Source organism: Phyllostomus hastatus, unplaced genomic scaffold, assembly GCF_019186645.2.
Source record: "Phyllostomus hastatus isolate PE091 unplaced genomic scaffold, TTU_PhHast_1.1 phas_scaffold_345, whole genome shotgun sequence".
Classification (NCBI taxonomy): Eukaryota; Metazoa; Chordata; class Mammalia; order Chiroptera; family Phyllostomidae; genus Phyllostomus; species Phyllostomus hastatus.
Genome location: NW_025334024.1, coordinates 30,619,714 through 30,643,820, shown reverse-complemented (window position 1 = coordinate 30,643,820; position 24,107 = coordinate 30,619,714). Strand labels below are relative to the sequence as shown.

General features: G+C 58.5%; 2 protein-coding genes across 2 annotated transcripts; both read left to right on the top strand.

Moving 5' to 3' along the window:
• Nucleotides 1-779: 779 nt before the first annotated feature.
• On the top strand, nt 780-4,559 carry LOC123805880 (protein C19orf12-like). Its single transcript, XM_045818710.1, has 2 exons — nt 780-844; nt 4,128-4,559. The coding sequence occupies exons 1-2, from the start codon at nt 835-837 to the stop codon at nt 4,391-4,393; spliced, it is 276 nt and encodes a 91-aa protein (XP_045674666.1). The 5' UTR covers nt 780-834; the 3' UTR covers nt 4,394-4,559.
• A 377-nt stretch (nt 4,560-4,936) lies between these two features.
• LOC123806143 lies at nt 4,937-17,626 on the top strand. The gene is made up of 5 exons (XM_045819153.1): nt 4,937-5,145; nt 12,099-12,210; nt 12,721-12,963; nt 13,690-13,870; nt 17,157-17,626. The coding sequence occupies exons 1-5, from the start codon at nt 4,937-4,939 to the stop codon at nt 17,246-17,248; spliced, it is 837 nt and encodes a 278-aa protein (XP_045675109.1). The 3' UTR covers nt 17,249-17,626.
• The last annotated feature ends 6,481 nt before the right edge of the window (nt 17,627-24,107 follow it).

Below are 24,107 nucleotides of genomic sequence, written 5' to 3'. Positions count from 1 at the left end.
CCCGTGAGTGGAAGTGGGTTGCCTGTCCAGGGGTAGATTTGGAGGCCGGGAGTGGGGGTCAGCGGCAGGATGCTGACCCAGAGCCACCACGTCCGAGGGTCTGCGGGGTCCCAGCTCCCCGGGCACCTGGCAGTGCTCCCCTCACCCCTCCAGAATCCAACGGGGGTGCGGGGGGAGCGATCCACCCCACAGCCCGGGACCTGACACCTGCTCAGGGTTCCAGGGCGGGCTGGGCGGGCGTGAGGCCATGGCAGTGGCTGAGTCCCATGTTCTCCCTCTCGGGCTTGTCCAGAGCCCAGATGTCCTGTCTGGGAGAGGCCAGCAGGACATCTCCCAAGAGGACACCAGCTGGGACACCCCCACACTCGGCCAGGCCTTGCCTCACTTGCACTGAACGCGGGCAGGTCCCTCCCTGTCCCGGGGCAGAGGTCACTGGAAAGCACAGAAGAGTTTCCATCTGCCCGCTGCTTCTGTTTGCCCATGAACTGGCCGCAGCCCTGCTTTCTCGGTGACAGAGAAGGTGTCACATGACTGGGTGCTGTCCCTCATGCGCACAGGGGAGCTACGATGCTCTCCCGAAAATGAGGACCCGTCCCCAAACTCTGGGGACAGTCGCCTTTGGGTGGCAACGCTCTGACACTCTCGAAACTCTCTCTGGAAAGGCTTCCTCCCAGGCTGCCGAGATGCCCGTTGCAGTACAGGGACGTCATGAGGCTGCTGGGCTCCGTTTCCAAGAAGAGGGGGGTTAGTAGTGGTCCTCAAGGGCGATTGGAGGGTGTCGTGAAACCTGGTGTTGGTGCCTGGATTGGTACCCTCCTTGGCGGCGTCCCAGGAATGGCTGTCGGTAAGTGCCAGTGCATCACAGGGGCAGCCGGCCCGGGGGCTACGGGACAAAGGCCTCAGGTCCCCAGGGCCCTCAGAGCAGGCTGCCTCCTGCATGAGGAGGGGTGGCGTTGAGGTCGCCTCTGAGACACCATCTTTGTCACAACCCACATCCTGGGAAACACCGGCCGCTGTGTCTGAGTCTCCGACCTGCAGGTGTCTGGAAATGGCCCCCATGTCCTGCAGACCCGGAGGACGCCCTGCCCAGGGATATGTCCTGCAGACTGAGGCCTCAGGGTGTCCCTGGGCGGCCCCTCAGGGACCCCTACACGGGGTCTTTCCATGGGGGTGTCTTTATTGAGCCCTTCCTTCTCTCCACCTGTTGGTCCTTCCTTCCCTCCCTCCTCCCTTCCTTCCCTCCCTCCTCACTTCCTTCCTCTCTCCTCTTTTCTTCCTTCCTTTCTGCATTTTTCCTCTCTCTTTCTCTCCCTCCCTCCTCTCCTTCCTTCCTTCCTTCCATTTCTTTTCTCTTTTCTTTTTTCTTTTCTTTTCTTTTCTTTTCTTTTCTTTCCTTTTCCTTCCTTCCTTCCATTTCTTTTTTCTTTTTTTCTTTTCTTCTTTTCTTTTCCTTCCTTACTTCCTTCCATTTCTTTTCTCTTTTCTTTTTTCTTTTCTTTTATTTTCTCTTCTTTTCCCTTCCTTCCTTTTCCCCCTCCCTCCCTCCCTTTCTTTCTTCCTCTTTCTTCTCTCTCCCCCTCCCTTTCTTCCTTCCCTCCCTCCTCTCCTTCCCTCCCCCACACCCTTGGGTTCTGCGGCTCAGGCCCCTTTACGTTGCCATTTAGGAGAGTTTTGTCCCCGTGTAGACCCCCAGTCGGGTGCCACCAGACTGCTACAAATGCTCCACAGGGGCCAGTCCGAAGGACACGCACTCTGCCCGGCTCCTCCAGAGAAGCACATGGCCAGGGACCCCACTGCGGCGGCACCATTATTGCGACCTGGGTGGGTGGGCAGTCTGGACCTGTGGGCGGGCCGAAGGGCCTCTTCCCCTGCAGAAGAGGCGGGGCACCAGCTCTGTCTGCAGGTGGTCGCTGCTGGGGAGTGGAGGGGACAGAAGCCAGGAGGTGTTTGGGGACTCAGGACACCTGGCAGTCAGAGTGGGGGCAGGCACACCTGAGCGCTCCCTGGCCGGTCTTCGAGGTAAAATGACAGAACACCCTCTTCCCCCTTCAGCTGCAGCCAAGGATGGGGCCCCTCCCTCCCAGCTCCCCGCTGCCCCACCCCCCTGCATCCTGGGCTGACCTGCAAACACTCACTGAGGGGATGCAGGGGGACTTCGGGGGCCCACTCTGCTGCCCAGCCTCTTCTGGTTGGATGAGGGTGCTCTGAGCAAGGAGGGTCCACGCCCGTGTCTCATGTACCGGGACCCCCGAGCCCCGGGGAAGGAGCTGCGAGTTCTCAGACCTGCCCTGCGGACCCTCCCACTCCACACTCAGGCTCCAGAACGCCCCGCGCTGCCGGGAGCGCTGGGGGGTCCCGTGTAGCACCCGACATCATCATCACAGGTGCCCTCAGGAGGGGCACCCATAGGGGCACGTGCCGTATGTCAGTTCACGTGAGCTGTTCAGCGAGGGCGTCCCCACTCCCAGTCAAACTGTCCAGGGCAGGAGAAGCTGCCAACCACCGCTGACAGCGTCACCTGCCCTCCTCTCCCCACCTGCTCCCACGTGGGAACCAGGACCAGGCAGCCTGGGCCGGGTGCAGGGCCTCTTGGTCCTCGGTCCCGGGGGATCCTTTCCCGATGCTGGGGTGGTGACCCCTCTCAGCCTGGGGGCGCCCCTTGCCGGGCTCACCGGCCCGGCCTCCTGGGCTGCTGTCCCTGGGGTGGCAGGATGGACATCCTAGCCGTGTCGTCGGGCGGGGGCCCCAGAGGGGGAGAGGCAGCGTGTGGCCCCCCAGACCTCCCACCCCTGCATGTTCTCTCCACTCCGCGTCAGTGAGTTCCGGCTGCAGCCGCCAGGCGGTGGCGGGTGAGGGGGGCCACAAGCCCGCACCTCCCGCCTCAGTGGTCGGGTCTGCGTCTGTCCCCCGCTCTGAGGTGCTCAGGGGAGGCCGGCTGGCTCCACCTGCCCCGTAGCCCCGCCCTGACGCCCTGTGGGGGGCGCCTCTGCGGGACTGAGTAGGGGCTACTGGGGAACACAGGTCCGCAGGGGAGGGGGCGGTGGCTGCCTGCCACCCCAGTCAGGGGCAGGAGCCTCCGTTTCCCAGGAAACGGGAATTTCTCTTCTCCAGAGAGTGGGTAGGTAGCTGGTCACCGTTCCCGTGACTCTTGGCATTAAGTGCTGCCCGCGGTCACAGACTGATGGTCCCGCAGAAGTGGAGAGAGGGGCAGACGGCTCCTGAGGGCGGTGTGCACACTGCCTGTGTCCTGGGGAGACTTCGGTGACACGTGTCAGTGATGGCTGTCCTCCGCAGGTGGCTCCTGTCCTTCCAGGCCGAGGGCAGCCCGGCCCAGGGCACCGTGCCTCTTCCTGGGTGGGGGGCCGGCCTCTCTCCCCTGGGCCGTGTGGGGGGGGGGGGGGGGGGGGGGCTGTGCCCCATGCCCCCTGAGAGGGTGCTCTCTGGCCCGGCTGCGTCCTTCAGAGAAACTTCTTGTGAAGGGTGTCAGAGGAACAGGGAACTTACAAAGACAGAGGACAGAAATCCCATGTACCCCCCGTTTTGACCCCCCCACGCTCATGACCAGGTGACAGGCACAGCTGTCACAGCTGGGAGGAAGCCAGCGCTGTCCCCTTACGAGTCCCTAGCCCCCAGACTTGGCTTTATGGGGTGACCAGCTTTCCCATAACTGACCCTCTCCCGTCCCGGGGTCCCACTCACGACTGATACTACGTGGCGTTTGATACCACGTGTCCTTGGTCCCCGGGCCTGGGACCGTCCCTCAGACCTGGCTGGCGTTCCCGGCCGTGAGAGGGTGGCGGGGTGGCCGCCGGGTGCTCTGTGGACCCGCTGCGCCCGGGCGTGGCTGCTGCCTCTCTGCTGACAGCGGGGGCTACGGGCCGTGGGCAGCACCCCGCTGAGGAGATCTCCACGCCCACAGCTCCGCATCAGGGGCACCGACGTCCCCGGCACCTCGAGGTGACGTTCACCTCGTCACCCGGTCAGGGGGTGTCCCCAGCGTGACGTCGGTGCCGCGTCCCCTGTGCGCTGCTCTCCCAGAGAGAGTCACTGCGTCCAGCTGGGCCGCCGCTGCCGAGGACACCGTTTGTGAACAGGGCCCGACTCACTGAGCCTTCCTTGTCCTCCAGGTGGCATCATCGGAACCCTGGTAGGGGTCTGGATGGTCATGGACAAGAGGCAGCCTGTGTCTCAGGTCCTGAAGGGGCTGTCTGGCGCTAAGCAGCAGAAGCTGTTCAATAAAGTCAAGGCCATCATCTGGAACCTGGATTCCATGAACGAGGAGCAGCTGACGGAGTGTGTCATGAGCAGTGAGACACTTCAGCAGCAGCTGGTGGAGTTGCTGGAGGATTTCTTCGAAAAGGAGCTTAAGATCCCACATGAAAAGCAGAGGTAGCTCCTGGGGGCCGGGGATCCCCAGGAGCAGTGGGGGCTGGGGTGCCCGCAGCGCCACGTGTCACCCTAAACCATCAGTGCTCACCCTTTTTCCCCTCATGGCACACGCAAGTGAATCACTGAAATTCTGGGGCACCCCACAAAATAAGTTGTTCTTTTTGCTGATCTGATGAACGAAATGTGTATAATTTTGATTGATTCACATCAGATGTCTACTGTTGTGTCGTCTGTTGTCATTTTTGTATTTGACCATCTGTAGGGGCGTCACACTCATTGTCACCGGGGGCCACATCAGCCTCGCGGTGGCCTTCAAAGGGCTGAATGTGACTTTAGGACTGTGTACATGGAACTGCTCCTTAACAGGGGGCCAGGAGCTCGGTGCTGCCACCGGGTAGAAACAAGGCACCAGGCCGGACAAAATGAGGTGGGGGGTTGGGTTCGGCCTGCGGGCCTCGTGTCTGCCTCCTGTGCTCTAAGGGAAAAGAGGGCAGTGCCCCTGACTAACAACAGGTCAGGTGTCACATGTGAAAATTCCCACGGCGCCATGGGTGACATCAACGCCTTCCGCGGCCGGGAGCCTGCTGCAGGGGAGGCAGGGCTGTGCGGGAGCCTGGTCCAGACACCCCCGATGCGGGCGACCTGTGGCGTGGCCGCCTGGGCCTGCTGTCTGAGCCCACCCTCCTGCCGTGGGGTCTGCAGGGAGGTGGCGGTGGGCAGCCGATCATCTGCGAAGGTGACCTCTGACCCGGGCAGGTGCAGCAGGAGTGCGCGTCCCTCTGCACCTGGGGTCCCAGGACCTGGCAGCCGGCCCCGCTGGAACCATGGGGACCCCCTGAGTGAGCCCCTCCCCAGTCCCTTCTGAGGGGCCCCTGGGAGGGAAACGCCGAGGGCACCCAGCCCCTGTCCCAGCACCCCGGGCCCTGCTGTCCCATCCGGTTCTGCTTTTCCAGGTCGCTGCTTGCAGCAGAAGGTGCTCTTGCATTGCTCTTTCTGAATATGTCGGGTCCCAGGCCACCTCTGAGAAGTGGGCACCCGAACACCCCACACACTGGGTCCTCCCCTACCTAGAACCATGCCGGCACTGTCCCCAGATGGGACAGGAAATGGTCGGTGGCTTCTTTGAGGAAACACATTATTGACATATTTTTAGAGAGGGGGAAGGGACGGAGAAAGAGGGAGAGACGTGCATTCGCTCCCTCTCATACATGCCGCACCCGGGGGCCCACCCCGCCACCCAGGCGTCTGCACTGACGGGGAACCTAACCTGCGACCATTCCCTTGCAGAGGGCGCCCACCCCAGGGGCCCCTCCGCCCCCGCCAGGGCTCCGGCACGTGGTCTTCGGGGCCAGTGCCTCCGAGTGAAATTGCCGGGTACAAAGTGGCAGTAGTTTCATCAATACACTTTATTGATTAGGCTATTAGTGTTGTCTCATTTTCCCTCCCCTTGATTCCCCTCTGCCCTGCTCCCCACCTCCCACCAGCGTCCCCCCTTAGTTCACGTCCATGGGTCGTCCATGTAAGTTCTTTGGCGTCTCCAGTTCCCACACTGTTCTTACCCTCCCCTGTCTGTTTTGAACCTGCCAATTATGTTTCTTACTCCCTGTACCGTTTCCCCCCTCCCCTCCCCCGCTGATAACCCTCCCTGTGATCTCCCTCTCTGTGGGTCTGCTCCTGTTCTAGTTGTTTGCTTAGTCTGTTTTTGTTTTTGTTTTAGGTGTGGTTGCTAATAATTGTGAGTTTGCTGTCATTTTACTGTACATGCTTTTTATCTTCTTTTTCTTAGATAAGTCCCTTTAACATTTCATAAAATAAGGGCTTGGTGATGATTAACTCCTTTAACTTGACCTTATCTGGGAAGCACTGTATCTGCCCTTCCATTCCAAATGAAAGCCATGCTGGACAGAGCAATCTGGGATGTAGGTCCTTGTCTTTCATGACTTGGAATCCTTCTTTCTGGCCCCTTCTTTCCTGCAAGGTTTCTTTTGAGAAATCGGCCGATAGTCCTATGGGAACTCCTTTGTAGGTACCTGTTTCCTTCTCTCTTCCTGCTTTTAAGATTCTCTCCTCATATTTGATCTTAGGTAACACAATTATGATGTGCCTTGGTGTGTTCCTCCTTGGGTCCAACTTCTCTGGGACTCTTTGAGCTTCCTGGACTTCCTGGAAGTCTATTTCCTTTGCCAGATTGGGGAAGTTCTCCTTCACTATGTTTTCAAGTAAGTTTTCCATTTCTTGCTCTTCTTCTTCTCCTTTTGGCACCCCCTATGATTCAGATGTTGGAACGTTTGAAGTTGTCCTGGAGGTTCCTAAGCCTCTCCTCATTTTTTTGAATTTCTGTGTCTTCATTTTTTTCTGATTGGATGTTTCTTTCTTCCCTTTGTTCCAAATCTTTGACTCGAGTCCCGGTCTCCTTCTCTTCACTCTTGGTTTCTGGTATGTTTTTATTTCACTTTTCATAGCCTTCACTTCTTCCTCTATGTTGCAGCCATACTCAACCATTTCTGTGAACATCCTAATTACCAGTGTTTTGAATTGTGCATCTGATAGGTCCACTATCTCTTCATTGCTTAGTTGTATTTTTTTCTGGAGGTTTGATCTGTTCTTTTATTTGGGCCTTAATTTTTTTTTGTTTTGGCATGCCTGTTACATAGTGAGGGGTGGAGCCTTAGGGATTTGCCAGGGCAGGGCAACCCACGTCCCCGAGTTATGGCGCTGTGCATGGGGGAGGGGCCTGAGAGGGAACAGTGCCATTTGTTCAAGTCTCAGCTGGCTTTCAACCACTTCCCCCCTACCGACTAGCAAAGTGGGCCCTTCGGGTGCTGATTCCCCTGCGGGTGGGTCTGTGCACGTCCTAGGACCCTGTGGGTCTCTCCAATGAGCTCTCCTGTGAGGCTGGGAGTTTCTCCTGCTGCCCCAACCCCCACGGGGTTTTACGGTCAGAGGTCTGAGGCTTTATTTCCCCGCTGGAACCCTGGGTTGTGGGTCTGTCTCGCCCCCCAGTTGTTCCTCCTGGTTAACCTGCACACGAATGTGGGAGCACCCGCTCCCCAAGCCACCACCAGGCACAGTCTGTGAGCCGCCGCCTTGCCACGCATGCTCCCCGCCCCTCCTGTGGGTCTGGGCGAGTGTTTCTTCTTCCACTCCTTGTTTGTCGGACGCCCACACGTTTGATTTACCGGCAGCTCTGGTTAGGTTTTGTTTTTACATGTGTTGTTGTCGTCCTTCTTTGGGTTGTGTGGCAGTCTGCAAACTGTATCCACCTGCGCATCATCTTGGCCAGGAATCGTGAAGTGGCTGTGTTTCCTAAGGCTGTAGTTTTACTGAGTCCAGGTTTCTATCGGACGGGGACACAGGAACACACGGTGGGGGGAAGACGGCCTGCCCATCCCACGGGAGAGGCGGAGAACTGGGCACAGATGCTCAGCGCAGAGACACCAGGAGAAAGGCCTCCTGGACATGACAACTGTGTGGTGACTGCTGGGGGGGCACGGGCAAGGGGGACTGAAGGTACTGCACAAAAAATACAGCAAGGATTAAGTTAAAAAAACAAGAAAACTGTTACAGAACAAAAGGGTGGGCCAAGGGCAGCCGAGGCAATATACTACTACCTGAAAGGAAACCCCCCAGGTTCATTATATCCGCCGCCAGAGGAAAGACATCTCTCAATACCAGAGATCGGTGAAAAGGAGAGGAATTTGTTATTCATTTGAAATAACACAAACTAAAGTTCCCCACAAATGCACACAGTCCTCCCAGCACCCTCCACGTGGCAAAAGGGAGCACCTCCAAAGCCTCGTGGTGCTGATTCTCACCCAAGCCTCATGGTCCCAACCACGACACCACAGCTGCGTGGTCCTAAACAGACTAGTGGTCCCAAAAGGAAAGAGCCCCAATGGCTGCCTCGCTGGGTTTAAATCCCAGCGCCAATCTTCCTCTGCAGCCCCATTTCTGGCTCCTCCCACAACTGGCCACAGCTGCCCGCGTTCTGGGCAGGTGTGGCCCTGTGCTGTGGAGCCAATTATCTCCAAGCTCTTCTGGACCCTGTAACAAATCCCTATTTGGGGCTCCCCTCTTGGCTGCACCCTGTTACAAAACTAGACCACCTTCTTACACCATCTACAAGAATAAACTCAGCATGGATTGAAGACTTCAGTGTAAATCTCAAAACCATGGGAACCCTAGAAACAACCAGGGGCAGTAACCTCTCGACCGTTTATTGTGGCCATAGCTTCTTCTGCTGTATCTCCTCGGGCACGGGAAACCAGAGAGAAAGTAATGACCCTAAAACGTGTTTGCATAGCAAAATGAAAACACATTCCCCAGTGACACTCCTGATGAGGGGTCAATATCCAAAATGCATAAAGAACTCGCACAACTCAACACCAAACAACAACACTCCAATTAAAAACTGGGCAAAGGACCTGAACAGACACTTCCCCAAACAGGACACGCAGAGGTCAACAGACGTGTGAAAAGATGCTCAACGTCACGAATCATCAGAGAAATTCAGTTAAAACCTCAGTGAGGTATCACCCGACACCTGTCAGAATGGCCGTCACCAACAAACCCACAAACAAGTCCTCGTGGGGACGGGGAGCAGGGCACCCTGGTGCACTGCTGGTGGGAATGCGGACGGTGCAGCCGCCGTGGGGAACAGTATGGAGGTTCCTCAAAACATGAAAACGATACTGCCTTCTGACCCAGCATCCCCCTTCTGGAATGTATCTGAACAAACCGAACCCTAACGGGAAAGGACGTAAGCACCCCGTGTTCACTGCAGCGAGCTCACTATAGTGGCCAAGACTGGACGCAGCCCTGTCGCCCGGCGGCAGCCGAGGGGTGGAGGGGCTGCAGTGCGCTCCCGCGGCGGAATGCGCTCAGCCCCGAGGACGGAAGGAGCTCTCACCCCCTGTGACAGCAAGGATGGGGCCACCCCAGAGAGGGGTCTGCTGGGTGGGACACACCAGTCACTCACGGGGCGGGGGGGCTGGCGGTGCGCTGGGGGAAAACGTGGAGAGATTCGGCAAAAAGAAGGAAACAAACAAACAAAACACGGGTGGAGAGCCCACAGCGTGGAGGGGACCGGAGGGAGCGCAGAGGTCGGGGGGGGAAGGAGGGGTGGGGGGCCGACCTGGTGCAGGGAAGAGACCTGACTCTGGGCGGCGCACACAGGCTGCCACGTGCAGGTGAGGTGCTGGCTCGGCCGAAAGTCTCTCCAGAGTTTGCCTTAAATAAAAGACACAGTTTCCATGTTCACCAGTAACGCGTGGTTGAGTTGGGTATTCTGAGTGCGTTGGCCCTCTCCCTCGTGCCATGACGCTGATTGCTCCCAATGAACAACTGGATTTGGTCGCTATCAGCTGCAGCTGGTCCACCCGGCTGTGGGGCACCGTCCAGCGAGAAACGTCCAGCACGGAACTTCACAGACCACCTCTGACACGTTCCATCGGTCACAGCGCCTTCTCCACGCACTGTACATGACTTTTCTTGTTTCACTTGTGTTTTGACCTTTCTTGGAAAAAATAAAGCATAAGATCCCGAAAATGGTGCTTACTCTCTTCCTTCTTCAATATAAAAAGGGCTGTACAGAAATTCTCCAGTTTCAGTTGTTTCAGAGGCACGCGGACAGGACGGCTGGCACGGTGCGTCTCACAAAGCTGTTTCCGACGACGAGCAAGCGCTGCCGGAGCCCCCGTCCGGGAAACGCCCAAGGGACCTTCCGGCCAACGCGGTGTCACAGATTCGTCCACCTGCAACCTTTATAATTTTTTTTGTTTTAAAATGTTTTATTTCTTTATTTTTAGAGAGGGAAGGGAGGGAGAGAGAGAGAGAAACATCATGTGCAGTTGCTGGGGGTCATGGCCTGCAACCCAGGCATGTGCCCTGACTGGGAATCGAACCTGCGAGACTTTGGTTTGCAGCCCGCGCTCAATCCACTGAGCTGGGCCAGGGCAACCTTTATGATTTTATTAACCAAATTCACCCTGCTAAACTCAATAAAAAACAAATAAAAAACATTTGAAAGTATGTCCCATTCATCCCTTTGAAACTGATGCCTTCCTTGTGCGTTAACAACACGCCGGGGAGACCCCAGGGGGCCTGCAGACCCCGCCTTTGCAAGGCCTCCCCCAGGACCCCGGTGACGTAAGCAGGTGGAGGGCGAACATGTCTGTTTAGTAGGTTCGTTCTTCCCACTGGTCTGCCTACTGTGCATTCTGTAGTTTGGGGGGAGGAGGGCATCTTATCAATTTTCCTGAATGATTTCCACGGCAGACATGTGTGTGAAAGTCCCCCCTGGAAGTGGGGGTTGGATGTGAGGCCTGGGCTCTGCGGGGGTCCCCCGGACTGTCCCTCAGGGGCTCCGTGTGGTGCTCCCAGAGGCCAGCAGGTCCCTCAGGGGCAGCAGCCAGAGGGAGGATGCCCCGGACACCACACGGGGACAAAACTCGCCTAAATGGCAACATAAAGGGGCCTGAGCCCCCAGAACCGAAGGGAGTGGGGGAGGGAAGGAGAGGAGGGAGGGAAGGAAGAAAGGGAGGGAGGGAGGACCGACAGGCAGAGAGAAAGAAGGGCTCAATAAAAACACCCCCCAGATGTTGGGCAAACTGAAGTTCACTGCTGGGGCTCGTGTGTGTCCATGGAAAGGCCCAGAAGGCTTCTGCAGACTCCAGATGGCCCCGGGCCAGCCCGTGTGTGTGTGTGTGTGTGTGTGTGTGTGTGTGTGTGTGTTGGGGGCTCCATGAGCCCCTCTAGAGCACAGTGGACTCCCCCTCCCTTGCGGGCCCACCCCCCAGAGAAGGAAAGGGCCCTCCCAGGGCTCTGCGGTGCTGCCCGCACTGTGGGGCAGGGAGGCCTAAGGAGCCCTGAGCTCAGCCCTCTAGGCGGCTCCTGCTGCTGTGGGTCCCCAAACAGGACCAGGGAGTGGTTTCCTGCGGCCCTTACCTGGATTTCGCATTAGCAGAGACACACACAGCAGGGATTTGGGTGTCCGCTGGGTCCCCCTGTCCACAGTTCCCAAGCCCCTTGTATGCTCCAGGCTCCCCCCCCCCACCTCAGCTTTGTCCTGAGAGCTAGGAGGAAGCCTGCCCTTGGCCTTCACACCCCAACCCCCAAGGCCAGAGGCCGGTGCGCACTGGGGGACAGATGCTTTAGGAAGTGGCCGGTCCTGTCACCAAACGCTAGTTCAGCCCTCACTTCCCAAGGCCCTGCGCTCTCTCCGTGGAGCTGTGGTACGGAGTGGGCCCCAGGTCGAGGGTCCCCAGGGGCCAAAGGGTCATGGGGGCTCCGAGTGGGCCGGGGGGAGGGCAGGGGTGGCCTTGGGCGACCAGACTGCTACAATAGCTCCACGGCGGCCAGTCCGAGGGGCAGGCACCCTGCCCGGCTCCTCTAGAGAAGCAGATGGCCAGGGACCCCAGTGCGGCGGCACCATTATTGCGACCTGGGTGGGTGGGCAGTCTGGACCCGTGGGTGGGCCGAAGGGCCTCTTCCCCTGGAGAAGAGGTGGGGCACCAGCTCTGTCTGCAGGTGGTCGCTGCTGGGGAGTGGAGGGGACAGAAGCCAGGGGGTGTTTGGGGACCCAGGACACCTGGCAGTCAGAGTGGGGGGCAGGCACACCTGAGCGCTCCCGGGGCCCTGGGCAGCGGTGGGCCCGGCCCCGGCCTGTACAGTCCCCGGACTCTCAGACTCACACCCCGTTTGACACACAGACGCACCCGCACCGCCGGGGGCGCCTCCCTGCAGTGTCTGACCTGCAGCGCCCAGTCAGACTTGCCCAGTGCCCTGCACCATGAGTGCGCCCTGGGACTCTGGCTGTCCCAAGTGAGCTCAGGACCCCTGGGCTGGCTGCGAAAGGCCAAGGGTCCCCCGCCCACGATGGCCGGGTCAACAGGACCTTCAGTGCCGCCAGTGCCCTGCGGGCCATGGCTGGTCCCAGGGACTGGGGGAGGGAAAGAGGGAGAGGCAGGCTCTGAGCCCGGGACCCCCCAGCGCTCCCGGCAGCGCGGGGCGTTCTGGAGCCTGGAGTGTGGGGGTGGGAGGGTCCGCAGGGCAGGTCTGGGAACTCGCAGCTCCTTCCTGGAGCTCGGGGGGGGTCCCTGGTACATGAGACACTGGGGTGGACCCTCCTTGCTCAGAGCACCCTCATCCAACCAGAAGAGGCTGGGCAGCAGCGTGGGCCCCCGAAGTCCCCCTGCATCCCCTCAGTGAGTGTCTGCAGGTCAGCCCAGAACTCGGGGGGCCAAGGTGGGGGGAGGGAGCTGGGAGGGGAGAGGCCCCAGCCTTGGCTGCAGCTGAAGGGGGAAGAGGGTGTTCTGTCATTTTACCTCGAAGACCGGCCAGGTGGGGGCGCTCCAACCCACGGACCCTGGGCAGATCTGGTCCTGCCTGGTTGACCCTGGCCCCACCTACCATTTCCTGAGCAGCCCGCCCCTGATTTCTCTGAAGCTGGTCCCTGATTTCCACGAAGCCGGTCCCTGGTTTCCCAGCAGCCAAGACGCACGTAGTCTCCTGCCCCAGACAGTCATTCTGATCCCTGTCCCAGCGTTGGTGCCTGCTCCTGCCGCCCACCCACAGGTACGCTCGTCCCTGGGACTGATTCCTCTTGGCCTCTGGCTGGTCCATGGTTCTGCCTCATCCAACCCCTGAGTGGAAGTGGGTTGCCTGTCCAGGGGTGGATTTGGAGGCCGGGAGTGGGGGTCAGTGGCAGCATGCTGACCCAGAGCCACCACGTCCGAGGGTCTGCGGGGTCCCAGCTCCCCGGGCACCTGGCAGCGCTCCCCTCACCCCTCCAGAATCCAACGGGGGTGCGGGGGGAGCGATCCACCCCACAGCCCGGGACCTGACACCTGCTCAGGGTTCCAGGGGCGGGCTGGGCGGGCGTGAGGCCATGGCAGTGGCTGAGTCCCATGTTCTCCCTCTCGGGCTTGTCCAGAGCCCAGATGTCCTGTCTGGGAGAGGCCAGCAGGACATCTCCCAAGAGGACACCAGCTGGGACACCCCACACTCGGCCAGGCCTTGCCTCACTTGCACTGAACGCGGGCAGGTCCCTCCCTGTCCCGGGGCAGAGGTCACTGGAAAGCACAGAGAGTTTCCATCTGCCCGCTGCTTCTGTTTGCCCATGAACTGGCCGCAGCCCTGCTTTCTCGGTGACAGAGAAGGTGTCACATGACTGGGTGCTGTCCCTCATGCGCACAGGGGAGCTACGATGCTCTCCCGAAAATGAGGACCCGTCCCCAAACTCTGGGGACAGTCGCCTTTGGGTGGCAACGCTCTGACACTCTCGAAACTCTCTCTGGAAAGGCTTCCTCCCAGGCCGCCGAGATGCCCGTTGCAGTACAGGACGTCATGAGGCTGCTGGGCTCCGTTTCCAAGAAGAGGGGGTTAGTAGTGGTCCTCAAGGGCGATTGGAGGGGTGTCGTGAAACCTGGTGTTGGTGCCTGGATTGGTACCCTCCTTGGCGGCGTCCCAGGAATGGCTGTCGGTAAGTGCCAGTGCATCACAGGGGCAGCCGGCCCGGGGGCTACGGGACAAAGGCCTCAGGTCCCCAGGGCCCTCAGAGCAGGCTGCCTCCTGCATGAGGAGGGGGTGGCGTTGAGGTCGCCTCTGAGACACCATCTTTGTCACAACCCACATCCTGGGAAACACCGGCCGCTGTGTCTGAGTCTCCGACCTGCAGGTGTCTGGAAATGGCCCCCATGTCCTGCAGACCCGGAGGACGCCCTGCCCAGGGATATGTCCTGCAGACTGAGGCCTCAGGGTGTCCCTGGGCGGCCCCTCAGGGACCCCTACACGGGGCCTTTCCATGGGGGTGTCTTTATTGAGCCCTTCCTTCTCTCCACCTGTTGGTCCTTCCTTCCCTCCCTCCTCCCTTCCTTCCCTCCCTCCTCACTTCCTTCCTCTCTCCTCTTTTCTTCCTTCCTTTCTGCATTTTTCCTCTCTCTTTCTCTCCCTCCCTCCTCTCCTTCCTTCCTTCCTTCCATTTCTTTTCTCTTTTCTTTTTCTTTTCTTTTCTTTTCTTTTCTTTTCTTTCCTTTTCCTTCCTTCCTTCCATTTCTTTTTTCTTTTTTCTTTTCTTCTTTTCTTTTCCTTCCTTACTTCCTTCCATTTCTTTTCTCTTTTCTTTTTCTTTTCTTTTATTTTCTCTTCTTTTCCCTTCCTTCCTTTTCCCCCTCCCTCCCTCCCTTTCTTTCTTCCTCTTTCTTCTCTCTCCCCCTCCCTTTCTTCCTTCCCTCCCTCCTCTCCTTCCCTCCCCCACTCCTTTGGGTTCTGCGGCTCAGGCCCCTTTACGTTGCCATTTAGGAGAGTTTTGTCCCCGTGTAGACCCCAGTCGGGTGCCACCAGACTGCTACAAATGCTCCACAGGGGCCAGTCCGAAGGACACGCACTCTGCCCGGCTCCTCCAGAGAAGCACATGGCCAGGGACCCCACTGCGGCGGCACCATTATTGCGACCTGGGTGGGTGGGCATTCTGGACCTGTGGGCGGGCCGAAGGGCCTCTTCCCCTGCAGAAGAGGCGGGGCACCAGCTCTGTCTGCAGGTGGTCGCTGCTGGGGAGTGGAGGGGACAGAAGCCAGGAGGTGTTTGGGGACTCAGGACACCTGGCAGTCAGAGTGGGGGCAGGCACACCTGAGCGCTCCCTGGCCGGTCTTCGAGGTAAAATGACAGAACACCCTCTTCCCCCTTCAGCTGCAGCCAAGGATGGGGCCCCTCCCCTCCCAGCTCCCCGCTGCCCCACCCCCTGCATCCTGGGCTGACCTGCAAACACTCACTGAGGGGATGCAGGGGGACTTCGGGGGCCCACTCTGCTGCCCAGCCTCTTCTGGTTGGATGAGGGTGCTCTGAGCAAGGAGGGTCCACACCCGTGTCTCATGTACCGGGACCCCCCGAGCCCCGGGAAGGAGCTGCGAGTTCTCAGACCTGCCCTGCGGACCCTCCCACTCCACACTCAGGCTCCAGAACGCCCCGCGCTGCCGGGAGCGCTGGGGGGTCCCGTGTAGCACCCGACATCATCATCACAGGTGCCCTCAGGAGGGGCACCCATAGGGGCACGTGCCGTATGTCAGTTCACGTGAGCTGTTCAGCGAGGGCGTCCCCCACTCCCAGTCAAACTGTCCAGGGCAGGAGAAGCTGCCAACCACCGCTGACAGCGTCACCTGCCCTCCTCTCCCCACCTGCTCCCACGTGGGAACCAGGACCAGGCAGCCTGGGCCGGGTGCAGGGCCTCTTGGTCCTCGGTTCCGGGGGATCCTTTCCCGATGCTGGGGTGGTGACCCCTCTCAGCCTGGGGGCGCCCCTTGCCGGGCTCACCGGCCCGGCCTCCTGGGCTGCTGTCCCTGGGGTGGCAGGATGGACATCCTAGCCGTGTCGTCGGGCGGGGGCCCCAGAGGGGGAGAGGCAGCGTGTGGCCCCCCAGACCTCCCACCCCTGCATGTTCTCTCCACTCCGCGTCAGTGAGTTCCGGCTGCAGCCGCCAGGCGGTGGCGGGTGAGGGGGGGCCACAAGCCCGCACCTCCCGCCTCAGTGGTCGGGTCTGCGTCTGTCCCCCCGCTCTGAGGTGCTCAGGGGAGGCCGGCTGGCTCCACCTGCCCCCGTAGCCCCGCCCTGACGCCCTGTGGGGGGCGCCTCTGCGGGACTGAGTAGGGGCTACTGGGGAACACAGGTCCGCAGGGGAGGGGGCGGTGGCTGCCTGCCACCCCAGTCAGGGGCAGGAGCCTCCGTTTCCCAGGAAACGGGAATTTCTCTTCTCCAGAGAGTGGGTAGGTAGCTGGTCACCGTTCCCGTGACTCTTGGCATTAAGTGCTGCCCGCGGTCACAGACTGATGGTCCCGCAGAAGTGGAGAGAGGGGCAGACGGCTCCTGAGGGCGGTGTGCACACTGCCTGTGTCCTGGGGAGACTTCGGTGACACGTGTCAGTGATGGCTGTCCTCCGCAGGTGGCTCCTGTCCTTCCAGGCCGAGGGCAGCCCGGCCCAGGGCACCGTGCCTCTTCCTGGGTGGGGGGGGGGCCGGCCTCTCCCCTGGGCCGTGTGGGGGGTGGGGGGTGGGGGGCTGTGCCCCATGCCCCCTGAGAGGGTGCTCTCTGGCCCGGCTGCGTCCTTCAGAGAAACTTCTTGTGAAGGGTGTCAGAGGAACAGGGAACTTACAAAGACAGAGGACAGAAATCCCATGTACCCCCCGTTTTGACCCCCCCGACGCTCATGACCAGGTGACAGGCACAGCTGTCACAGCTGGGAGGAAGCCAGCGCTGTCCCCTTACGAGTCCCTAGCCCCCAGACTTGGCTTTATGGGGTGACCAGCTTTCCCATAACTGACCCTCTCCCGTCCCGGGGTCCCACTCACGACTGATACTACGTGGCGTTTGATACCACGTGTCCTTGGTCCCCGGGCCTGGGACCGTCCCTCAGACCTGGCTGGCGTTCCCGGCCGTGAGAGGGTGGCGGGGTGGCCGCCGGGTGCTCTGTGGACCCGCTGCGCCCGGGCGTGGCTGCTGCCTCTCTGCTGACAGCGGGGGCTACGGGCCGTGGGCAGCACCCCGCTGAGGGGGGCTCCCCGCCCACAGCTCCGCGTCAGGGGCACCGACGTCCCCGGCACCTCGAGGTGACGTTCACCTCGTCACCCGGTCAGGGGGTGTCCCCAGCGTGACGTCGGTGCCGCGTCCCCTGTGCGCTGCTCTCCCAGAGAGAGTCACTGCGTCCAGCTGGGCCGCCGCTGCCGAGGACACCGTTTGTAGAACAGGGCCCGACTCACTGAGCCTTCCTTGTCCTCCAGGTGGCATCATCGGAACCCTGGTAGGGGGTCTGGATGGTCATGGACAAGAGGCAGCCTGTGTCTCAGGTCCTGAAGGGGCTGTCTGGCGCTAAGCAGCAGAAGCTGTTCAATAAAGTCAAGGCCATCATCTGGAACCTGGATTCCATGAACGAGGAGCAGCTGACGGAGTGTGTCATGAGCAGTGAGACACTTCAGCAGCAGCTGGTGGAGTTGCTGGAGGATTTCTTCGAAAAGGAGCTTAAGATCCCACATGAAAAGCAGAGGTAGCTCCTGGGGGCCGGGGATCCCCAGGAGCAGTGGGGGCTGGGGTGCCCGCAGCGCCACGTGTCACCCTAAACCATCAGTGCTCACCCTTTTTCCCCTCATGGCACACGCAAGCGAATCACTGAAATTCTGGGGCACCCCACAAAATAAGTTGTTCTTTTTGCTGATCTGATGAACGAAATGTGTATAATTTTGATTGATTCACATCAGATGTCTACTGTTGTGTCGTCTGTTGTCATTTTTTGTATTTGACCATCTGTAGGGGCGTCACACTCATTGTCACCGGGGGCCACATCAGCCTCGCGGTGGCCTTCAAAGGGCTGAATGTGACTTTAGGACTGTGTACATGGAACTGCTCCTTAACAGGGGGCCAGGAGCTCGGTGCTGCCACCGGGTAGAAACAAGGCACCAGGCCGGACAAAATGAGGTGGGGGGTTGGGTTCGGCCTGCGGGCCTCGTGTCTGCCTCCTGTGCTCTAAGGGAAAAGAGGGCAGTGCCCCTGACTAACAACAGGTCAGGTGTCACATGTGAAAATTCCCACGGCGCCATGGGTGACATCAACGCCTTCCGCGGCCGGGAGCCTGCTGCAGGGGAGGCAGGGCTGTGCGGGAGCCTGGTCCAGACACCCCCGATGCGGGCGACCTGTGGCGTGGCCGCCTGGGCCTGCTGTCTGAGCCCACCCTCCTGCCGTGGGGTCTGCAGGGAGGTGGCGGTGGGCAGCCGATCATCTGCGAAGGTGACCTCTGACCCGGGCAGGTGCAGCAGGAGTGCGCGTCCCTCTGCACCTGGGGTCCCAGGACCTGGCAGCCGGCCCCGCTGGAACCATGGGGACCCCCTGAGTGAGCCCCTCCCCAGTCCCTTCTGAGGGGCCCCTGGGAGGGAAACGCCGAGGGCACCCCAGCCCCTGTCCCAGCACCCCGGGCCCTGCTGTCCCATCCGGTTCTGCTTTTCCAGGTCGCTGCTTGCAGCAGAAGGTGCTCTTGCATTGCTCTTTCTGAATATGTCGGGTCCCAGGCCACCTCTGAGAAGTGGGCACCCGAACACCCCACACACTGGGTCCTCCCCTACCTAGAACCACGCCGGCACTGTCCCCAGATGGGACAGGAAATGGTCGGTGGCTTCTTTGAGGAAAACACATTATTGACATATTTTTAGAGAGGGGGAAGGGACGGAGAAAGAGGGAGAGACGTGCATTCGCTCCCTCTCATACATGCCGCACCCGGGGGCCCACCCCGCCACCCAGGCGTCTGCACTGACGGGGAACCTAACCTGCGACCATTCCCTTGCAGAGGGCGCCCACCCCAGGGCCCCTCCGCCCCCCGCCAGGGCTCCGGCACGTGGTCTTCGGGGCCAGTGCCTCCGAGTGAAATTGCCGGGTACAAAGTGGCAGTAGTTTCATCAATACACTTTATTGATTAGGCTATTAGTGTTGTCTCATTTTCCCTCCCCTTGATTCCCCTCTGCCCTGCTCCCCACCTCCCACCAGCGTCCCCCCCTTAGTTCACGTCCATGGGTCGTCCATGTAAGTTCTTTGGCGTCTCCAGTTCCCACACTGTTCTTACCCTCCCCTGTCTGTTTTGAACCTGCCAATTATGTTTCTTACTCCCTGTACCGTTTCCCCCTCCCCCTCCCCACTGATAACCCTCCCTGTGACCTCCCTCTCTGTGGGTCTGCTCCTGTTCTAGTTGTTTGCTTAGTCTGTTTTTGTTTTTGTTTTAGGTGTGGTTGCTAATAATTGTGAGTTTGCTGTCATTTTACTGTACATGCTTTTTATCTTCTTTTTCTTAGATAAGTCCCTTTAACATTTCATAAAATAAGGGCTTGGTGATGATTAACTCCTTTAACTTGACCTTATCTGGGAAGCACTGTATCTGCCCTTCCATTCCAAATGAAAGCCATGCTGGACAGAGCAATCTGGGATGTAGGTCCTTGTCTTTCATGACTTGGAATCCTTCTTTCTGGCCCCTTCTTTCCTGCAAGGTTTCTTTTGAGAAATCGGCCGATAGTCCTATGGGAACTCCTTTGTAGGTACCTGTTTCCTTCTCTCTTCCTGCTTTTAAGATTCTCTCCTCATATTTGATCTTAGGTAACACAATTATGATGTGCCTTGGTGTGTTCCTCCTTGGGTCCAACTTCTCTGGGACTCTTTGAGCTTCCTGGACTTCCTGGAAGTCTATTTCCTTTGCCAGATTGGGGAAGTTCTCCTTCACTATGTTTTCAAGTAAGTTTTCCATTTCTTGCTCTTCTTCTTCTCCTTTTGGCACCCCTATGATTCAGATGTTGGAACGTTTGAAGTTGTCCTGGAGGTTCCTAAGCCTCTCCTCATTTTTTTGAATTTCTGTGTCTTCATTTTTTTCTGATTGGATGTTTCTTTCTTCCCTTTGTTCCAAATCTTTGACTCGAGTCCCGGTCTCCTTCTCTTCACTCTTGGTTTCTGGTATGTTTTTATTTCACTTTTCATAGCCTTCACTTCTTCCTCTATGTTGCAGCCATACTCAACCATTTCTGTGAACATCCTAATTACCAGTGTTTTGAATTGTGCATCTGATAGGTCCACTATCTCTTCATTGCTTAGTTGTATTTTTTCTGGAGGTTTGATCTGTTCTTTTATTTGGGCCTTAATTTTTTTTTGTTTTGGCATGCCTGTTACATAGTGAGGGGTGGAGCCTTAGGGATTTGCCAGGGCAGGGCAACCCACGTCCCCGAGTTATGGCGCTGTGCATGGGGGAGGGGCCTGAGAGGGAACAGTGCCATTTGTTCAAGTCTCAGCTGGCTTTCAACCACTTCCCCCCTACCGACTAGCAAAGTGGGCCCTTCGGGTGCTGATTCCCCTGCGGGTGGGTCTGTGCACGTCCTAGGACCCTGTGGGTCTCTCCAATGAGCTCTCCTGTGAGGCTGGGAGTTTCTCCTGCTGCCCCAACCCCCCACGGGGTTTTACGGTCAGAGGTCTGAGGCTTTATTTCCCCGCTGGAACCCTGGGTTGTGGGTCTGTCTCGCCCCCCAGTTGTTCCTCCTGGTTAACCTGCACACGAATGTGGGAGCACCCGCTCCCCAAGCCACCACCAGGCACAGTCTGTGAGCCGCCGCCTTGCCACGCATGCTTCCCGCCCCTCCTGTGGGTCTGGGCGAGTGTTTCTTCTTCCACTCCTTGTTTGTCGGACTCCCACACGTTTGATTTACCGGCAGCTCTGGTTAGGTTTTGTTTTTACATGTGTTGTTGTCGTCCTTCTTTGGGTTGTGTGGCAGTCTGCAAACTGTATCCACCTGCGCATCATCTTGGCCAGGAATCTTGAAGTGGCTGTGTTTCCTAAGGCTGTAGTTTTACTGAGTCCAGGTTTCTATCGGACGGGGACACAGGAACATACGGTGGGGGGAAGACGGCCTGCCCATCCCACGGGAGAGGCGGAGAACTGGGCACAGATGCTCAGCGCAGAGACACCAGGAGAAAGGCCTCCTGGACATGACAACTGTGTGGTGACTGCTGGGGGGCGCGGGCAAGGGGACTGAAGGTACTGCACAAAAATACAGCAAGGATTAAGTTAAAAAACAAGAAAACTGTTACAGAACAAAAGGGTGGGCCAAGGGCAGCCGAGGCAATATACTACTACCTGAAAGGAAACCCCCCAGGTTCATTATATCCGCCGCCAGAGGAAAGACATCTCTCAATACCAGAGATCGGTGAAAAGGAGAGGAATTTGTTATTCATTTGAAATAACACAAACTAAAGTTCCCCACAAATGCACACAGTCCTCCCAGCACCCTCCACGTGGCAAAAGGGAGCACCTCCAAAGCCTCGTGGTGCTGATTCTCACCCAAGCCTCATGGTCCCAACCACGACACCACAGCTGCGTGGTCCTAAACAGACTAGTGGTCCCAAAAGGAAAGAGCCCCAATGGCTGCCTCGCTGGGTTTAAATCCCAGCGCCAATCTTCCTCTGCAGCCCCATTTCTGGCTCCTCCCACAACTGGCCACAGCTGCCCGCGTTCTGGGCAGGTGTGGCCCTGTGCTGTGGAGCCAATTATCTCCAAGCTCTTCTGGACCCTGTAACAAATCCCTATTTGGGCTCCCCTCTTGGCTGCACCCTGTTACAAAACTAGACCACCTTCTTACACCATCTACAAGAATAAACTCAGCATGGATTGAAGACTTCAGTGTAAATCTCAAAACCATGGGAACCCTAGAAACAACCAGGGGCAGTAACCTCTCGACCGTTTATTGTGGCCATAGCTTCTTCTGCTGTATCTCCTCGGGCACGGGAAACCAGAGAGAAAGTAATGACCCTAAAACGTGTTTGCATAGCAAAATGAAAACACATTCCCCAGTGACACTCCTGATGAGGGGTCAATATCCAAAATGCATAAAGAACTCGCACAACTCAACACCAAACAACAACACTCCAATTAAAAACTGGGCAAAGGACCTGAACAGACACTTCCCCAAACAGGACACGCAGAGGCCAATAGATGTGTGAAAAGATGCTCAACGTCACGAATCATCAGAGAAATTCAGTTAAAACCTCAGTGAGGTATCACCCGACACCTGTCAGAATGGCCGTCACCAACAAACCCACAAACAAGTCCTCGTGGGGACGGGGAGCAGGGCACCCTGGTGCACTGCTGGTGGGAATGCGGACGGTGCAGCCGCCGTGGGGAACAGTATGGAGGTTCCTCAAAACATGAAAAACGATACTGCCTTCTGACCCAGCATCCCCCCTTCTGGGATGTATCTGAACAAACCGAACCCTAACGGGAAAGGACGTAAGCACCCCGTGTTCACTGCAGCGAGCTCACTATAGTGGCCAAGACTGGACGCAGCCCTGTCGCCCGGGGGCAGCCGAGGGGTGGAGGGGCTGCAGTGCGCTCCCGCGGCGGAATGCGCTCAGCCCCGAGGACGGAAGGAGCTCTCACCCCCTGTGACAGCAGGGATGGGGCCACCCCAGAGAGGGGTCTGCTGGGTGGGACACGCCAGTCACTCACGGGGCGGGGGGGCTGGCGGTGCGCTGGGGGAAAACGTGGAGAGATTCGGCAAAAAAGAAGGAAACAAACAAACAAAACACGGGTGGAGAGCCCACAGCGTGGAGGGGACCGGAGGGAGCGCAGAGGTCGGGGGGGGAAGGAGGGGGGGGGGGGGGGGCCGACCTGGTGCAGGGAAGAGACCTGACTCTGGGCGGTGCACACAGGCTGCCACGTGCAGGTGAGGTGCTGGCTCGGCCGAAAGTCTCTCCAGAGTTTGCCTTAAATAAAAGGCACATTTTCCATGTTCACCAGTAACGCGTGGTTGAGTTGGGTATTCTGAGTGCGTTGGCCCTCTCCCTCGTGCCATGACGCTGATTGCTCCCAATTAACAACTGGATTTGGTCGCTATCAGCTGCAGCTGGTCCACCCGGCCGTGGGGCACCGTCCAGCGAGAAACGTCCAGCACGGAACTTCACAGACCACCTCTGACGCATTCCATCGGTCACAGCGCCTTCTCCACGCACTGTACACGACTTTCCTTGTTTCACTTGCGTTTTGACCTTTCTTGAGAAAATACAGCATAAGATCCCGAAAATGGTGCTTACTCTCTTCCTTCTTCAATATAAAAAGGGCTGTACAGAAATTCTCCAGTTTCAGTTGTTTCAGAGGCACGCGGACAGGACGGCTGGCACGGTGCGTCTCACAAAGCTGTTTCCGACGACGAGCAAGCGCTGCCGGAGCCCCCGTCCGGGAAACGCCCAAGGGACCTTCCGGCCAACGCGGTGTCACAGATTCGTCCACCTGCAACCTTTATAATTTTTTTTGTTTTAAAATGTTTTATTTCTTTATTTTTAGAGAGGGAAGGGAGAGAGAGAGAGAGAGAGAAACATCATGTGCAGTTGCTGGGGGTCATGGCCTGCAACCCAGGCATGTGCCCTGACTGGGAATCGAACCTGCGAGACTTTGGTTTGCAGCCTGCGCTCAATCCACTGAGCTGGGCCAGGGCAACCTTTATGATTTTATTAACCAAATTCACCCTACTAAACTCAATAAAGATAAATGGGGTTCAATGTGAGGCCTGGGCTCTACGGGGGCCCCCTCGGACTGTCCCTCAGGGGCTCCGTGTGGTGCTCCCAGAGGCCAGCAGGGTCCCTCAGGGGCAGCAGCCAGAGGGAGGACGCCCCGGACACCACACGGGGGACGAAACTCGCCTAAATGGCAATGTAAAGGGGCCTGAGCCGCAGAACCGAAGGGAGTGGGGAGGGAAGGAGAGGAGGGAGGGAGAGAAAGAGAGAGGAAAACGAAGAAAGGAAGGAAGAAAAGAGGAGAGAGGAAGGAAGTGAGGAGGGAAGGAAGGAAGGGAGGAGGGAAGGCAGGACCGACAGGCGGAGAGAAAGAAGGGCTCAATAAAAACACCCCCCAGATGTTTGGGCAAACTGAAGTTCGCTGCTGGGGCTCGTGTGTGTCCATGGAAAGGCCCAGAAGGCTTCTGCAGACTCCAGATGGCCCCGGGCCAGCCCATGTGTGTGTGTGTGTGTGTGTGTGTGTGTGTGTGTGTGTGTGTTGGGGGCTCCATGAGCCCCTCTAGAGCACAGCGGACGCCCCTCACCTGCGGGCCCACCCACCAGAGAAGGAAATGGCCCTCCAAGGGCTCCGCGGTGCTGCCCACACTGTGGGGCAGGGGGGCCTAAGGAGCCCTGAGCCCAGCCGTGCAGGCGGCTCCTGCTGCTGT

Bases quoted from the DNA above. Each gene is read 5' to 3' on its own strand.
- LOC123806143 (XM_045819153.1), top strand. From the start codon at position 4,937: ATGGGTGACATCAACGCCTTCCGCGGCCGGGAGCCTGCTGCAGGGGAG. The intron at 12,211-12,720 runs GTGAGCTCAGGA...TTTACCTCGAAG, and splicing joins TGGGACTCTGGCTGTCCCAA to ACCGGCCAGGTGGGGGCGCT. The intron at 13,871-17,156 runs GTAAGTGCCAGT...CTTGTCCTCCAG, and splicing joins CGTCCCAGGAATGGCTGTCG to GTGGCATCATCGGAACCCTG.